The following is a 14,543-nucleotide window of genomic DNA, read 5'->3' as shown; positions in this document are numbered from 1 at the left end:
TTCAGATCGTAAAGAGCCATGTAACATGCCAGATAGTGTGAATGTGAAATACTTGCATAGAGGTACATATGCACATGCAAGCTTTGCATACAACAAAGAGAGGATCTCAAAGTTTGGCTCTGGGACACTGATGCCAGAACAATCAACTCAAAACCTGCAGAGCAAAAAAATACTTTAAGATACAGACTTTCTTGTTTATTACAAGGGAAAAAAGACAGTGGTTTGATTCTGATGCTTTTCCAGACAAGTCTAATGCCAGCAAGGCCTGGGCTACCATGCCTCCTTCCCTTCTCTTCTACTCTTCCCTTTGAACAGTTGCTTTGGGATCTCCCTGTGGGGTCTGCAAGGAGTGAGGCTGGGTCAGGGTTCTGAGGGCCAGAACTCCTTGCTTAGTGGGCCTCCAGGTGGTGTCTTAGCAGAGGCCCCCTTTGGCACACACAGCTCTGTACGCACTTCTTTATCTTGTCCAGGGAGGGGCAAGTGGCTGGCCCCATTCTCTGGTTTTTCTCAGTTGTAGGTACATCTCAGCATCATGCCTCCCCCCCCCCCACTCCTCTTCTATGGGAATGCTGTCCTCCAGGCTTCCCTGGAGACATCTGAAGAACAACTTCACCCTGTGATCAGACTCTGCTCACCCAGGGGGAATCAGCTGTTCAACAGGCTGGCCACCCACAGTCCTTCTCGCCTCCCTCCCTCCTTGGGATGTTCTAGCTCATTCCTTAATTCTCCCGTTGCTCCCTGTGTGTCTCCGTTTCCCCCGACTGCTTCTTTGGGCCACACAATGTCACTGGGTTGGCAAAACACTGTGTCTTTTCACAGTTACCTGTGAATTCAGTGGTTCTTTCAAAGCCCCTTGAGTGGGGATGGGGTTGGGCTGGCTGAGGGGGGTGGGGATGGGGGTGGGGTCCTTGGGCATCTTATGTCAGAGGGATGTGGCCTGCTGCAGCTCCCCCCCCCTCCTTGCTCCTGCTCCCCACCCTCCCCTTTGGGGGCACCTTGTCTGGTTCTGGCCCTTTCCCCACAGACCCCTGGAAGAGAGGAGGCCTTTGACAGGAATGTGGCTCAGAATCTCCTCAGCCAGAGTGCAGGTTCACCAGCTGAGAGCTCTGAGGGCCTTGTCTGCAGCTGAACTACTCCCTCAGCCCTCTCCGCCAGTCCTGGCTGCGTGACAGCAGGGCAGTGTGGCGTCCAGCTCTGTCTGAGCAGCTTCAGGGCCTACCCTCACCACTCCCTGCATGTGCTATGGAAATGGGTGGAGCTGGGGTCTCACAGGACCCAGGGAAGACCTTCCTGAGGGAGTGGGTTCAGAGGGCCAGGGTTCCTGCAGCTTCGGGAGGCGGGGTGGAGGCCATGTATTGCCCAGGGGCCAGAAGGTCACTCCGCAAAGTGGGAAGGTGGGAAGTGGGGTGCAGGAGAACAGCAGGCAGGAAGATGCAGAGGGGACTGGGAGTCCTAGCAGTTGAGACCTGGGACACTCACCCCGGCTGCAGTGTGGACACTGATGGACAGGGCTGCTGCCTGGGGCCACCTGTCTCCTGGGAAGTTGGTTTGGCTTGTTTGCTCTGGGGACAGTGGGGGGGGGGCGGGGCACTGGGGCCAGGGCCCCCTGATTCAGGCAGGGCTGTGGGCCTGGGAGCTAGAGCCACCCTTTGTCTCCTCCCAGGCTATGCTCCTGTCACGGGGATGTGCCACCCCGTCCGTAGCTGCACTCTGAACCACGAGGATGGCTTCTCCTCGGCGTTCGTGGTGGCCCACGAGACCGGCCATGTGTAAGTGGCTTCGCTGTCCTCACTGCGTGGGGAAGATTGGGGCTCCCCTGTTCTCCTCTGTGCCCTGAGCACTTGAGATGTAATGTCTCCTCTGTATGAAAAGCACTTGGGATGTAATATCCTGACCCCAGCAGTGCACAGGGCAGTTCCCTCAGTAGAATGAACAAATCCAGGGCCACCTTGCTGGGGGCCTTCAAGGCATTATGCCGATCAAGCCCCTGGGCAGGGACTCCTTACCCCATTTCACACACTAATAACAGGGGCTCTGAGGGAGCCTCGGCCAGAATTAGAGAGCTTGGAGGCAGGGAAGCCACAACCCAACCAGGTGTGCAAGCCCCAGGCGTCCCCTGAATTTGGGGGCCGGGCAAGCTTGATTGTAAACCTCGCAGGGCCGCTGGGTCTGTGCAGGGATGTGCACCCCATCGGTTGAGTGGGTGGAGACTCCGGGCTGCAGACGCCTCCGCCTCCACTGCGTTCTCAAGAAACAGCGCCCCCTGGAGGGCAGGATCCTGAGGGGCAGGCCTTTGCACACTGGCCCCCAAGTGTCCTTGGTTTTAAGAACCGAGCTGGCAGAAAACCCATCTCGGGGCAGACCAGAGAAAACCACGGGGGGAGGGGGGCGGGGAGCCGCTGGGGGAGGTTGGGGCGGCCCCCCCGCTGCCAGGTCAGTGTGGCAAAGGTGTGGCCAAAGTGAGGCTGCTTTTGTCCCCCGCACAGGCTGGGCATGGAGCACGATGGGCAGGGCAACCGCTGTGGTGACGAGGTGCGGCTGGGCAGCATCATGGCGCCGCTGGTGCAGGCAGCCTTCCACCGCTTCCACTGGTCCCGCTGCAGCCAGCAGGAGCTGAGCCGCTACCTGCAGTGAGTACCTCCCCGTGCGTGTCCCGTGGTGACCCCGCAGCCCTGGGTTCAGCTCTAGGAAGGCGCATGCACAGCACCTCCCCCCCCACCCCCCCCACCCCCGCCCCCAACCCAATGTGCCTGGGCACAGCCCCAGGCCTCAGCCCTCCAGCCTGGGGCACAGGGGAGGGAGAGGGAGAGCAGTGCAGGTGTGTGTGTGTGTGTGTGTGTGTGTGGTGGGGGGAGATCCCATTGTCAGGGTGCCCCGCCTGGCCTGAAAAGTGGGCTTAGCAGCTGCACCTTTAATGGGATGCCTGGGTAGCTTACAGCTACCGAGATGCGGAGGCAGCACAGCTGAGAGCTGGAGTGTGCAGACAAGCCCACCACCATGGCTCCAGGAGGGGCTGCGGCTGCCTCCTGGGCTGGACATCCCCCTCTCCCCACAGCACTGAAGGCCGCTTGTGGCACCTCTGTGTCTCCTCACAGCTCCTATGACTGCCTGCGGGATGACCCCTTTGCCCACGACTGGCCGGCGCTGCCCCAGCTCCCAGGGCTGCATTACTCCATGAACGAGCAGTGCCGTTTCGACTTCGGCCTGGGCTACATGATGTGCACGGCAGTGAGTGTCAGGGCACCCTGGGGGGTGGGGAGGGGGCACCTCACCCTGACTGGCTAGCTTCTTAGGAGGCAGCTGGTGTTGGGGCGGCTCCAGAGGGCAGGCCGGAGCAGGCCTCCAGGACAGCAGCCTCTCCCTCTGCATCCACGGCCCCTCACCCACTTGGCACCCAGTGCCCACCTGGCAAGTCCGGACATGGTCCTGGTGACCAGGGCTGTGACCAGGGCATCAGAAGGGATGGCGGGGAAGTACTGGTGAGGCCTCTGCATTGCCTTCAGAGTTCAGGAGGGCTTCCCAGAGGAAGAAGTGAGGTATAAAGGCTAAGTGGGAGGAGAGAACATTCTGGAAGGCAGGAATCACATGTGCAAAGGCCTAGAGGTGAGGGGACATAGCGTACAGAGAACCCACCAGTTGTTACTAGGATCTAGTGCCAGGACAGAGCCAGCAGTAGGAACCCCAGCCATCAGGATTGACTGTACCTGCTGATCAGGGCCCACCCTGTCGCAAGCAGTATGGCGAAAGCATTAGTGTGTGTTAGCATCTGACCTAATGCTCCTCTCAACTGCATGAAGGAAGTATGCAAAGTATTCCCACTTTACAGATGAGGAAACTGAGGACTTAGATAACATGCCTAAGGCCACAGAGCAAGCAAGTGGTGAACTTGGGTACTGATGCAGGTGGTCTAAGCTCTTGCATGACTGCCTAAAGAACTTGGGGGGATTGATTCTCATGACAACAGGAAGCTCTAGAAATGTTTAAAGAGGAGGATAGCATGGCCATATCTGAGTGTCAGCTGGATCCCTCAGGGACATCCTAGAGGAAGAGGTATGGGGATAGCCAAACAGAAAGGCCAGAGAAGAGGCGACTGTGAGGTCCACGGAACAAATACCAAGGGCTGAAGCAAGAGAAGGGCAGAGGGGAGAGCTCCAGGAGGGCTTTAGGGGGTGGAGTCCTCAGCAGGGGGATAGTAGGTGCCCCTAGGGCCCTGCAGTGACAGCCCCTCCTAGCCACCAGCCACTCGTACCTGGGCCAGAGGGATGCCCACCAGCCTTCCTGCCAGGTATACTGACTCCCAGCTGTCTGTCCAGACTCCATGGCAGGTGCCGGGGCCAAGGACTGGAGGCTGGGGAGGCCCCTCAGCCACCGCAGGGACAGGAAGCAGCTACTGCATGCTGGAGGTTGTCACAACCTCAGAATCATACAGAGCTCAGGGCACCACACGTGGGCCACCATGGGCCACCAAATCGTGCCTGACTCCACCCTGTCCAAGAGGACCCTGGGGGACCCTAAGGGACCTGCAGTGGGAGGCAGCCTGGTGAGCTGCCCCTGCTCTCTCTTCTAGTTCCGGACCTTCGACCCCTGCAAACAGCTGTGGTGCAGCCACCCTGACAATCCCTACTTTTGCAAGACCAAGAAGGGCCCCCCCCTGGACGGGACCATGTGTGCACCTGGCAAGGTGAGTGGGAGCAGAGGGCAGGCAGTGTGACATGCCCAGATCTCCAGGGACAGGCCCTGCACCACAGGCGGAGCTGGGTGAGGGGTCTTCTCCAGGCAACCCTGCCTCCTTCCTAATAAATCCTCACATGTGACACCAGAGTTTCTGTCCCCTCCACTTCGAACCCACTATTTCTTCTGTCGGAGCAAACCTGGTGTCTCAGAGTTTCTCACTCTGCTCCAAGCACCCCCCAACTCAGGAATCCCTACTCTGAGGAGCAGTTTCAGGGTTCTGGCAGTCTTCTGTCCCCCCATGGACACTGTGGGTGACTGGGTCACTTCACTTTAAGGCCAAAATTGGGGGTTGGTGACACCTGGATCCCTAGCCCCAGCATCATCAGGCTTAGCTTAGCCTCTCCATCCCTGGGGCCTCTGTGTTTGCCCCCTGGTGGGCACACTTGTTCCCTTGAGGCGGCTCCAGGCTCCATGGCTGGCTGCCCCGGCACCTGCCAGCAGCCTCAGACCCACTTCCCACCCTCCAGCAACTTGACAAAAGATGGGCTTTTCTTACCTTGTCCTTTCTGCCGAAACTCTGGGCTTGGTTCTCACAGGCTCAGATGAAATCACATGCTCACTCTTCAGCAAATCACTTGCTGAGGGCTGGCTCATGTAGGGGAGCCAAAGCGTGGGTGACAGACCACTGATGACAGACCATGTGGGCTCAGCCCACAGAAGCCCTGCAGAGCTGGTGGTTGGGGATGGGGAGTGGGGAGTGCCCACAGCACCTGTGCCCCAACATCAGGCCTAAAAAGGCCCCCAAATCGTCCAGGCCTGAGGTCCCTCCATGCAGGCCTTAAATTCTGGCTACTTTTAGTTCCTGGTAGAGCTTCTTCAAGACACAGATTTCTAAGCCCACTCTTAAAGATTTTGGTTTAGGGTAAGGATCAGGAATTACTTTTGTTTTTGTTTTGTTTTGTTTTGTCTTATTTTTAAATTATTTTTTAATTTTTAATTGTAATAAATTTAGTAATTTAATTTTTTAATATTTTCCCTTTTAACCATCTTCTACAATTCCATGGCCTTTTAGTACATTCACAGTGTTGTGCACCTGTCACCATTATGTAGTTCTAGAACTTCTTCATCACCCCAAAGGGAGACCCCATTAAGCAGTGACTCCCCTATTAAGCTGTCTCCAGCCCCTGGCAACCACTAATCTGCCTCTGTCTCTAAGGATTTTCCCATTCTCAAATTCCACATGAATAGAATCACACAATATGTGGCCTTTTGTGTCTGGCTTCTCTTGTTGAATGTTATTAAGGTTCATTTGTATTGTAGCATGTGTCAGTGTTTTATTCCTTTTTATGACTGAATAATATTCTACCTCATGCTTAGACCACAATTCGTTTATCTGTTCATACATTGATGGACAGTTTGATTGTTCCCACCTTTTGGTATTTGTGAATAGCGCTGCTATAAACACCTGTGTACAAATTTTTGCTTGAAGCTCTGGGAATTGTTGTGGTTTTTTGTTTTTTGTGTTTTGTTTTGTTTAATCAAAATTTATTTATTTATTTTCAGGAAGAGAATTTAGTGATTCATCACTTACATATAACACCTAGTGGACATCCCAACTAGTATCTTCCTTAGAGGCCATTACCCCTTTAGCCCTTCTCCCCACCCAACACCCCGCCAGCAACCCTCAATTTGTTTTCTCTATTTAGGAGTCTCTTATGGTTTGTCACCCGCTCTGTTTTTATCTTATTTTTGCTTTCTTTCCCTTATGTTCATCTGTTTTGTATCTTAAATTCCACAGATGAGTAAAATCATATGATATTTGTCTTTCTCTAACTGACTTATTCTGCTTAGCTAATATACTCCAGTTCCATCCATGTTGTTGCAAATGGCAAGACTTCATTCTTTTTCATTACCGAGGAATATTCCATTAAATATATATACCACATCTTCTTTATCCATTCATCAGTCATTGGGCATTTGGGCTCTTTCCGTACTTTGGCTATTGTTGATAGTGCTGCTATAAACGTTGGGGTGCATGTGCCCCTTTGAATCAGCATTTTTCTATCCTTTGAATAAATACCTAGTAGTGCAATTACTGGGTTGTAGGGTAGTTCTAGTGTTAATTTTTTGAGGAACGTCCACACTGTTTTCCCAACCCCATTTGCTCAAGAGACTCTCTTTTTCCCATTGGATATTCTTTCCTGCTTTGTCAAAGGTTAGTTGGCCATACGTTTGTGGGTCCACTTCTGGGTTCTCTATTCTGTTCCATTGAGCTAAGTGTTTTTGTGCCAGTACCATACTGTCTTAATGATTACAGCTTTGTAATACAGCTTGAAGTCTGGAATTGTGATACTCCAACTTTAGTGTTCTTTTTCAGGATTGCTTTGGCTATTCAGGGTCTTTTCTGGTGCCATACAAATTTTAGGATTGTTTGTTCTAGCTCTGTGAAGAATGCTGGTGTTATGTTAGGGTGGGAACTGGTGATTTTTAAGAGTGCGCCCAGGTGATTTGGCAATGCCCCCAGACTTCACGAGCTGTTAGAAGTTCGAGGTGGGTTGTTGTTAGTAATATACCAGGGATCTCGTAAAGCCAGAACTGACCACATAGCCCTCCTCCCGCACAGGAGCTCAGTGGAGGGAACACGGGCCCAGGAGCATTTGCCACATACCTTATGACCAGCTTTGTAAACACTGAGCTGGGGGCTGAGACTAGCTAGCATGGCTTCCTGCCCCATCCGTGTCCTTACTTTCGACCCGTCCACCCTGCACAGAGAGAAGGTGGATGCGGTGGGAGGCAGTCCTGCACAGGCTTTTACCCCACAGGACCCCCAGCCGCTGGGAGGAACATGGGCCAGAGAATGCCTGCACTTCCAGCCAGTCGGCCCCTCCCCCCCTTTTCTTGTGAGGAGGGTGAGGGGAGGTGGTGTCTGGTAAGAAAGGTGCCCAGATGTGGCCAAAGTGCTCCTCCTCACAGAAACCACTGACCTGGCCACTGCCCTTCCTTCATTTTAGGTGGTGGGACCCTGGTTCGTTTAGCCCAGTAAATAAAATTACATTCTGTTTGTTAAATAACAGAGCAATGCTGAAGGCATCCGGGGCAGAGCTGGGGCTGGGGTCAGCCCACCCTGGTTCACAAGAGCACAGGGGAAAACTGACCCACATCAGGGATTCTTGGTGTGTGTGGAGGGGGTGGGTGCAGGGACACAGGAAGAGGCAGGCGCACATCCTGGGACCTATCACACTCCTCTGCCTGTGTGTGTTTGTATGTTGCAGTCTTACTCGTTATTGCGTGTAATTTTTTATTTGGGAGGCAGCCCTCCCTTACCTTCCCCTTTCCTGCAAAATAGGGGAGTGAGGAGGGCACAGGCAGAAGTCTGGCCTCATTGGAGAAATAGCAGGACATCTCAGGGATGGGGAGGCATGGCTGTGAAGAGTTCAGCTGTCCCTTTCCCTCTGGCCCCAGGACCACCACCACCCCCCCTCCTGCAGGGAGTGACAGAGCTTAGGCTCAGGACACAGTGTGGCCTCCTAGGATCCTCATTGTCCACATTCTCCAGCAGCTCATCCCAAGCACGTTGTCCCCTCTTGGCCTCCACAGCCAGATTATGCCCCTGCTTACTCAGTGTTGTGTATCCACCATTTCCCAGAGACAGAACAATCCGTACCTACATTCCACACACAGGGATGACCTAGAGAGAGCAAACAAATGAACCATCCGCCTTCCACCCTCTAGGTTCATGGCGAGCCTGCCCTGGGTCAGAATCTGTGAGGACCGGGTAGGCAGGGGATGTCAACAGCACCCTTGGGGTTCGGGGCCCCGTGCCTCAGAGAGATGAAGCAGAGAGGTTCAAGGTGGGGAGGAGCAAGGGCCAGTGGTGTATGGCTCTCCCATGGAATCAAGAGGTGGGTTTGGCTGAGAGGGGAGAGGGGAGCGTGTTGCCCTCTGACAGAGAAGTGGGCAGTGGGCCTGAGCATCAGTCTGCTTGGTCAGATTCATTCATTCATTCGTTCCTTCACATTCACTGCATGTGTCTTGCGCCTCCACCTCCTTCAGACCTTACTGTCTGTGGCGGTCAGCCATGAACATGAAGAGGCAGTGAGGACGGGCCTGGGGAGTGGCCAGTTGGGGAACCCAGAGAGACTTCCCAGTCAGTGACCCCCACTGACGCCCGAAAAGTGAGAGGAGCAGTCCAGGTGGGAGACAGTGCAGGGCGGGAGCCTGGTGAGGAAGGCCAGGGAGGGCAGATGAAACAGGGAGGACTTGTGTTTCATAGTACAGTGTATTTACATAAAATTTGACATGGAGGAAGGCCAAGAGATCAGAGAAACAGTTTGTCATAGATCCCGAAGGAAGGGTTCCAGGGGGCCATGCTCCGAAGTACCAGGGTGGGTCAGGTTAGGAGGCAAAGCATGGGAGCAGCTGTGGTTTCTGTAGAAAGGAACAGGTGAGGCAGGGTAAGCAGGCTTGGGATTGGTCAGTGTGAATAATTTCAGTGGGCAGGAGGGACTGATACCTCTGGTATCATCCAGTACCTTTCCCCAGGAGTGATTCGAACAGGAGAAGGTGACCTTGAATGTGAGAGTCTGGTAGAGGAAGTGTTTGGGTCATCAGCTCTGGATTATTGGTTGGTTTGCATTTAAAAATCCCGCTACTGGGTGAGTTGTTTACTATCCTTAGAAACTGGCTAATCCTGGAAGGGGCAGTCCCTTTAGGGTCAGCAGGCATCCAGATGTCAAAGCATCAGAATCCAGGAAACAAAAAACTTGGTGATTACCCATGGCTCCCCAGGAGGCTACAGTGACAGCCTGTCCCTGTCGTGCCCTGTTCAGGGTGCTGGCAACGTTGCTCAAATCTGCTGCCAGACAGGCACGCCCTGGAGCAGAGACAGGCCAAGCACAGAGGGTCCTTTCAGGTGCCCTCTGCCCCACAGGCCAGGCTGGTGGGCTCACCTTGCCCTCCCTGATTGAGCCAGGGTTGGAGCAGAGGGGGTTCAAAGATGGCTCCCACCTCAGCATGTTGGCAGGAAAGAGTCCTCCAAGTGCTCTCACATTGACACACAGCATCTTGGGGAAGCAACACCCACTCTCCGTTTTCATGAATTTAGTTTCAGAGACACGGGCCTGGTGTAAGGGCCCCATGATGCCCCTGTGTCATGCCTCATGTTTCCCTTGCACAGCTGAGAAGGGGCAAGCAGGCATAGTGACAGGGGCAGCCCAGGATCTGGACCCAAAAGTTCAAGCCCTGGGTCTCCTTCCTCACCATGTGACCTCGGGCATCCTTTCTCTTCTCAGGCAAGTCACCTAAGTGTCCAGCTCACTTATCTTCACAGGCTCCTGGCATGTGGTACCCACCTGGCACATGCTGGCAGGTAGAGGAAGGCTGAGGACCGCAGTGGTTCAGAAATGCTAACTGTGCACTTCCCTGAAACAGGCAGTCTACCTTTCAGGCTTTCAGAGCAACCCAGCAGAATTCCTGGCCCCTGCCTGGATGCATCAGTGTTCTCTACGGTATTATCCTGTGAAGCAGCTCCCTTGGATTTGTCACAGGCTCAGGATTCACTCAGGACAGGTGGCTTTGTGCTTTTAAATGTTTCAGCCTCTCTATTGTATGAAATATTTGTAGGCATTTAAACATATGTTTATAAAGCATTTTTAATAACCTTAAACATGTTTTTTAAAATAATAGCACTGAGGCATCGGAGTATGAAATTGTTCACGTGGGGCGATGTCAAATGCTCGTAGTCATTCAGGAGGAAATAAAACAAAATATCGGAAGGATGTCTTCTGAGTGGTGGAATTAAGGGTAGTTTTCCTTTCTTTCTGCCTTGCTTCGTGTTCTCTACAATGCATGTGTATTGCCTCTGTGCATTTGGACCCAAATTTTTGGGAGAGGTGGCCCATCACAATGTGGGATGTTCTGAGTTGTCCTGAGCCCAGCTTCCTATTTCCAGACTTGGCACCAATTTGTCCCATAGGGACAAGGGTACCACTGTCTGGCCTCCTCCATCCTCCTGGTCCTTGGTGCCCTCGACCAGCAGTGACTTGGAAGTTAGACCCCAGTCACAGCCTTCAGAGATGCCAAGAGCCCTCACTCCCTCTGTGTCTGAGTCAGCTCAGGGTGCTGTAACAAAAATGCCATAGACTGGGGGATTCAACAGCCAACATTTGTCTCTCCCAGTTCTGGAGGCTGGAAGTCTGAGATCAGGATGCCAGACGGGTCAGGTTCTGGCGACAGCTGCAGAATGCCATCTGCCCTTGCTGTGTCCTCACGTTTCAGAGACAGAAATAGTCTTTCTAGTGTCTTATTATAAATGTGCCAATCTCATAAGGGGCTTCACCCTCATGACCACCAGGTCATGTGATGGGTCTAATACCATCACATTGGTGCTTAGGCTTGAACATAAGAATTTGGGGAGGATGCAAACATTCATTCCACAGCATCTTCTTACCTGGGCCGTCTTCCCTGCCTGCCAGCCCCACCTTGCACCACCAGCTGGGGGGCCACCAGCCAGTGTTTCTGTGGGTTCTTTCCTTCTCTTCCATGATTGAGTGAGGGGCACTTTGGGGTAAGATATGAGGTAACTGTGGTCTGGAAGGTCATGACCAGCATCATTGGTGGCCTGCAGACACATCTGCCTGACCCCAGGCTTGCCAGCTGTGCACCAGCCTTATGATGGTGGAGCCTTTGACTGCTTGCCCAGAGCCTGGGAAGGAGAATCTGGAGAGTGGAAGACTCTGTCTCACCTCACAAGGGCTCACACTGGTATGAAGGCAGGTCTGGGAGTCCCTTGGTAGGTTAGGAAGGGTGAGAAGCCTATGGAAGGAAGGAAGGAAGGAAGGAAGGAAGGAAGGAAGGAAGGAAGGAGAGGGAGAGAGGGAGGGAGAAAGGAAGGAAGGGAAAGAAGAAGGAAGGAAGGAAGGAAGGAGAGGGAGAGAGGGAGGGAGGAAGGAAGGAAGGGAAAGAAGAAGGAAGGAAGGAAGGAAGGAAGGAAAAGAAGAAGGAAGGAAGGAAGGAGAGGGAGAGAGGAAGGGAGGAAGGAAGGAAAGGAAAGAAGAAGGGAGGGAGGGAGGGAGGGAGGAAGGAAGGAAGGAAGAGAAAAAGGAAGTAAGGGAGGGAGGAAGGAAGGGAGGGAGGAAGGAAGGAAGGGAAAAAGGAAGGAAGGAAGGGAGAGAAGAAGGGAGGGAGGGAGGAAGGGAGAGAAGAAGGAAGGAAGGGAGAGAAGAAGGGAGGGAGGGAGGAAGGAAGGAAGGGAGGAAGGAAGGGAGAGAAGAAGGAAGGAAGGGAGAGAAGAAGGGAGGGAGGAAGGAAGGGAGAGAAGAAGGAAGGAAGGAAGAGAGGGAGAGAGGGAGGGAGGAAGGAAGGAAGGGAAAGAAGAAGGAAGGAAGGAGGAAGGAAGGGAGAGAGGGAGGAAGGAAGGAAGGGAAAGAAGAAGGAAGGAAGGAAGGAGGAAGGAAGGGAGGGAGGAAGGAAGGAAGGAAGAGAAAAAGGAAGTAAGGGAGGAAGGAAGGGAGGGAGGGAGGAAGGAAGGAAGGGAAAAAGGAAGGAAGGAAGGGAGAGAAGAAGGGAGGGAGGAAGGAAGGGAGAGAAGAAGGAAGGAAGGGAGAGAAGAAGGGAGGGAGGGAGGAAGGAAGGAAGGGAGGAAGGAAGGGAGAGAAGGAAGGAAGGAAGGAAGGAAGGAAGGAAGGAAGGGAGAGAAGAAGGGAGGAAGGAAGGGAGAGAAGAAGGAAGGAAGGAAGGAAGGAAGGAAGGAAGGAAGGAAGAGAAGGAAGGAAGGGAGGGAGGGAGGAAGAAAAGAAGGAAGGGAAAGAGGAAGGAAGGGAGGGAGGAAGGAAGAAAGGGAAAAAGAAAGGAAGGAAGGGAGGAAGGGAGAGAAGGAAGGAAGGAAGGGAGGGAGGAAGGAAGGAAGGAAGGGAGAGAGGAAGGAAGGAAGGAAGGAAGGAAGGAAGGAAGAGCTGAGGCAGGCTCCCAAGCAGAGATGTGCACAGGGGTAGGGGAGGCAGGCATGGGTTTGTCTGAGAGCGGAGAATCAGGAGGGAAGCGTGGCAGTGACGTGGGTACAGAGTTGGCAGCATGGCTCCCTAGGAACGGACTCTGAGACAGAGATCCAATTGTGGGCATCTTCCTGGGGAACGCCTGCAGGATCACCGTCTGTGGGAAGAGTGAGGCATCAAATAGCAATATAGCCACGTTATGGGTCTCAGCAGACCCCACCCAAAGCTCTGGGCTGAACTTTCAGACCTGTGCCCAACTTTGACCAGTGGTTGGCTGTGGCTATTCCCAGGAAAGAGGCATGACTCTGGGCTAGGCAGCGCTCTTTGGCTGAGGGCATTTCCTGGAGAAGGACTCAACTGTGAGCACAGACAACCAACACACTTCATGGCTGGGGGAGCGAGAGCCTCAGTCCTGAAGGGGGATGTCTTTTTGGCATCTGCTGCCCTGGGTGTGGGGGAAGGAAGTGGAGTGTTAGGCTTCCTGAGCAGCAGCATTTGCAAAGGCTGCGAGGGAAGCAAGTGTGGTCTGTCCAGAGACCAGTCAGTGTCTGGGTGCCTGGCATGGTGGTGGGCAATGAGGCAGGAGGGGCGAGTAGGAGCCGGTCACGCAGGGCCAGGCTAGGCTAAAGAGCTAGTCTGAATCCTGCAGCAGCAGGAGCCTGCAGAAGGTTTTGAGAGAAGAGCAGAGGTGAATCCACCATGAATCTTAGGATGCGTGTGCTCCAGCACCTCATACTTCCATTGGGCCCCTTACGATGTCATGTGTTCACATGGTCATGTGTTTTCGTAAAGTTTGCAGAAGTAATTTAACTGTAATCAATTAAGATCACTTCTCTTTTCACATCCCCTTCCCCTCCGATATACTTCTTGCACTGGCAGTAGAGTGGCAATGCGTGCTCTGTGGCTTCGACTAAGGAGATATTGCATTTGAAGTCTGTTTACTGGCTTGTGTATGTGGTCTCAGTATCTTTCGTGTCCAGTTAAGTTACTGACTGTAGCTGTCCAGGGGCAGGAATAACGTCTAGAGACACTCTGGCCACCACCACGTCAATTCACTGTGGAATCTGCGTGGTACATGGCTCATGGCCCTCAGATCATTGCAGAAAAAGTGGCTCAGCTATACCTGAGGGCACAACGGCTTCCGTATTGGCAATAGTTTATGTTTGCTTCTGAGGTTTATCTTGCAGACGGGCTCCTTTAAACACAGATCCAACTTGGGTGTTTCTTTAAAAAGGCTAAGTGTAACCAGATGGTCTGCTTGTTAAAAAGCTGTCCACGCCTCACAGCATATGGATTTCAAAATATAAGAGGTGCTAAAATAAATTTTCAGAGACCAGGAGAGAAAGCTGAGTGCAAATGGGATGCAGAAAGTTTATTCAAAACGTTGATGAAGCTTCAATACACCAGTTGAACTGCAACTTTGAAAGTTGTTTTGGAACTCTTTGGTAAAAAAATAAAGGAGAAATTACAGACTTCTGATTTGGACTGATGCATAAAGGTACCATCTTTTGTCATTTTCAAGTTTATGTATTAAATAAAATTCAGATAAAAATTAATAGAAGGCAAGAGGAGGAAAAAGAGTAAAGAAATCAGGAGAAGTAATGCCGACTTTGAAAATTTAACTGTAGGGGAACCTGGGTGGCTCAGTCGGTTGAGCGTCCGACTTCAGCTCTGGTCATGATCTCATGGCTCGTGGGTTCGAGCCCCACATTGGGCTCTGTGCTGACAGTGTAGAGCCTGGAGCCTGCTTCCGATTCTGTGTCTCCCTCTCTCTCTGTCCCGTTCACACTGTCGCTTTCTCTCAAAAATAAATTGTAATTGTAACGAGAAAAGGTTTCAGATCAAACCCAAAGCAGCCATTCATTAGGAGGAAGAGAT

At 52.8% G+C, this 14,543-nt stretch overlaps 1 protein-coding gene across 1 annotated transcript in view; it reads left to right on the top strand.

Moving 5' to 3' along the window:
* Positions 1 to 14,543, top strand: part of ADAMTS2 (ADAM metallopeptidase with thrombospondin type 1 motif 2) — a 243,032-nt gene that overhangs the window by 190,707 nt on the left and 37,782 nt on the right. Inside the window, exons 7-10 of the mRNA XM_060636396.3 lie at positions 1,664 to 1,769; positions 2,487 to 2,630; positions 3,096 to 3,228; positions 4,568 to 4,681. Coding sequence (XP_060492379.1) covers positions 1,664 to 1,769; positions 2,487 to 2,630; positions 3,096 to 3,228; positions 4,568 to 4,681 — 497 coding nt within the window. The remainder of the gene's footprint in view (positions 1 to 1,663; positions 1,770 to 2,486; positions 2,631 to 3,095; positions 3,229 to 4,567; positions 4,682 to 14,543) is intronic.

Source organism: Panthera onca, chromosome A1 (genome assembly GCF_046562875.1).
Source record: "Panthera onca isolate mPanOnc1 chromosome A1, mPanOnc1 haplotype 2, whole genome shotgun sequence".
Classification (NCBI taxonomy): Eukaryota; Metazoa; Chordata; class Mammalia; order Carnivora; family Felidae; genus Panthera; species Panthera onca.
This window is presented reverse-complemented; position numbering and strand designations above follow the sequence as displayed.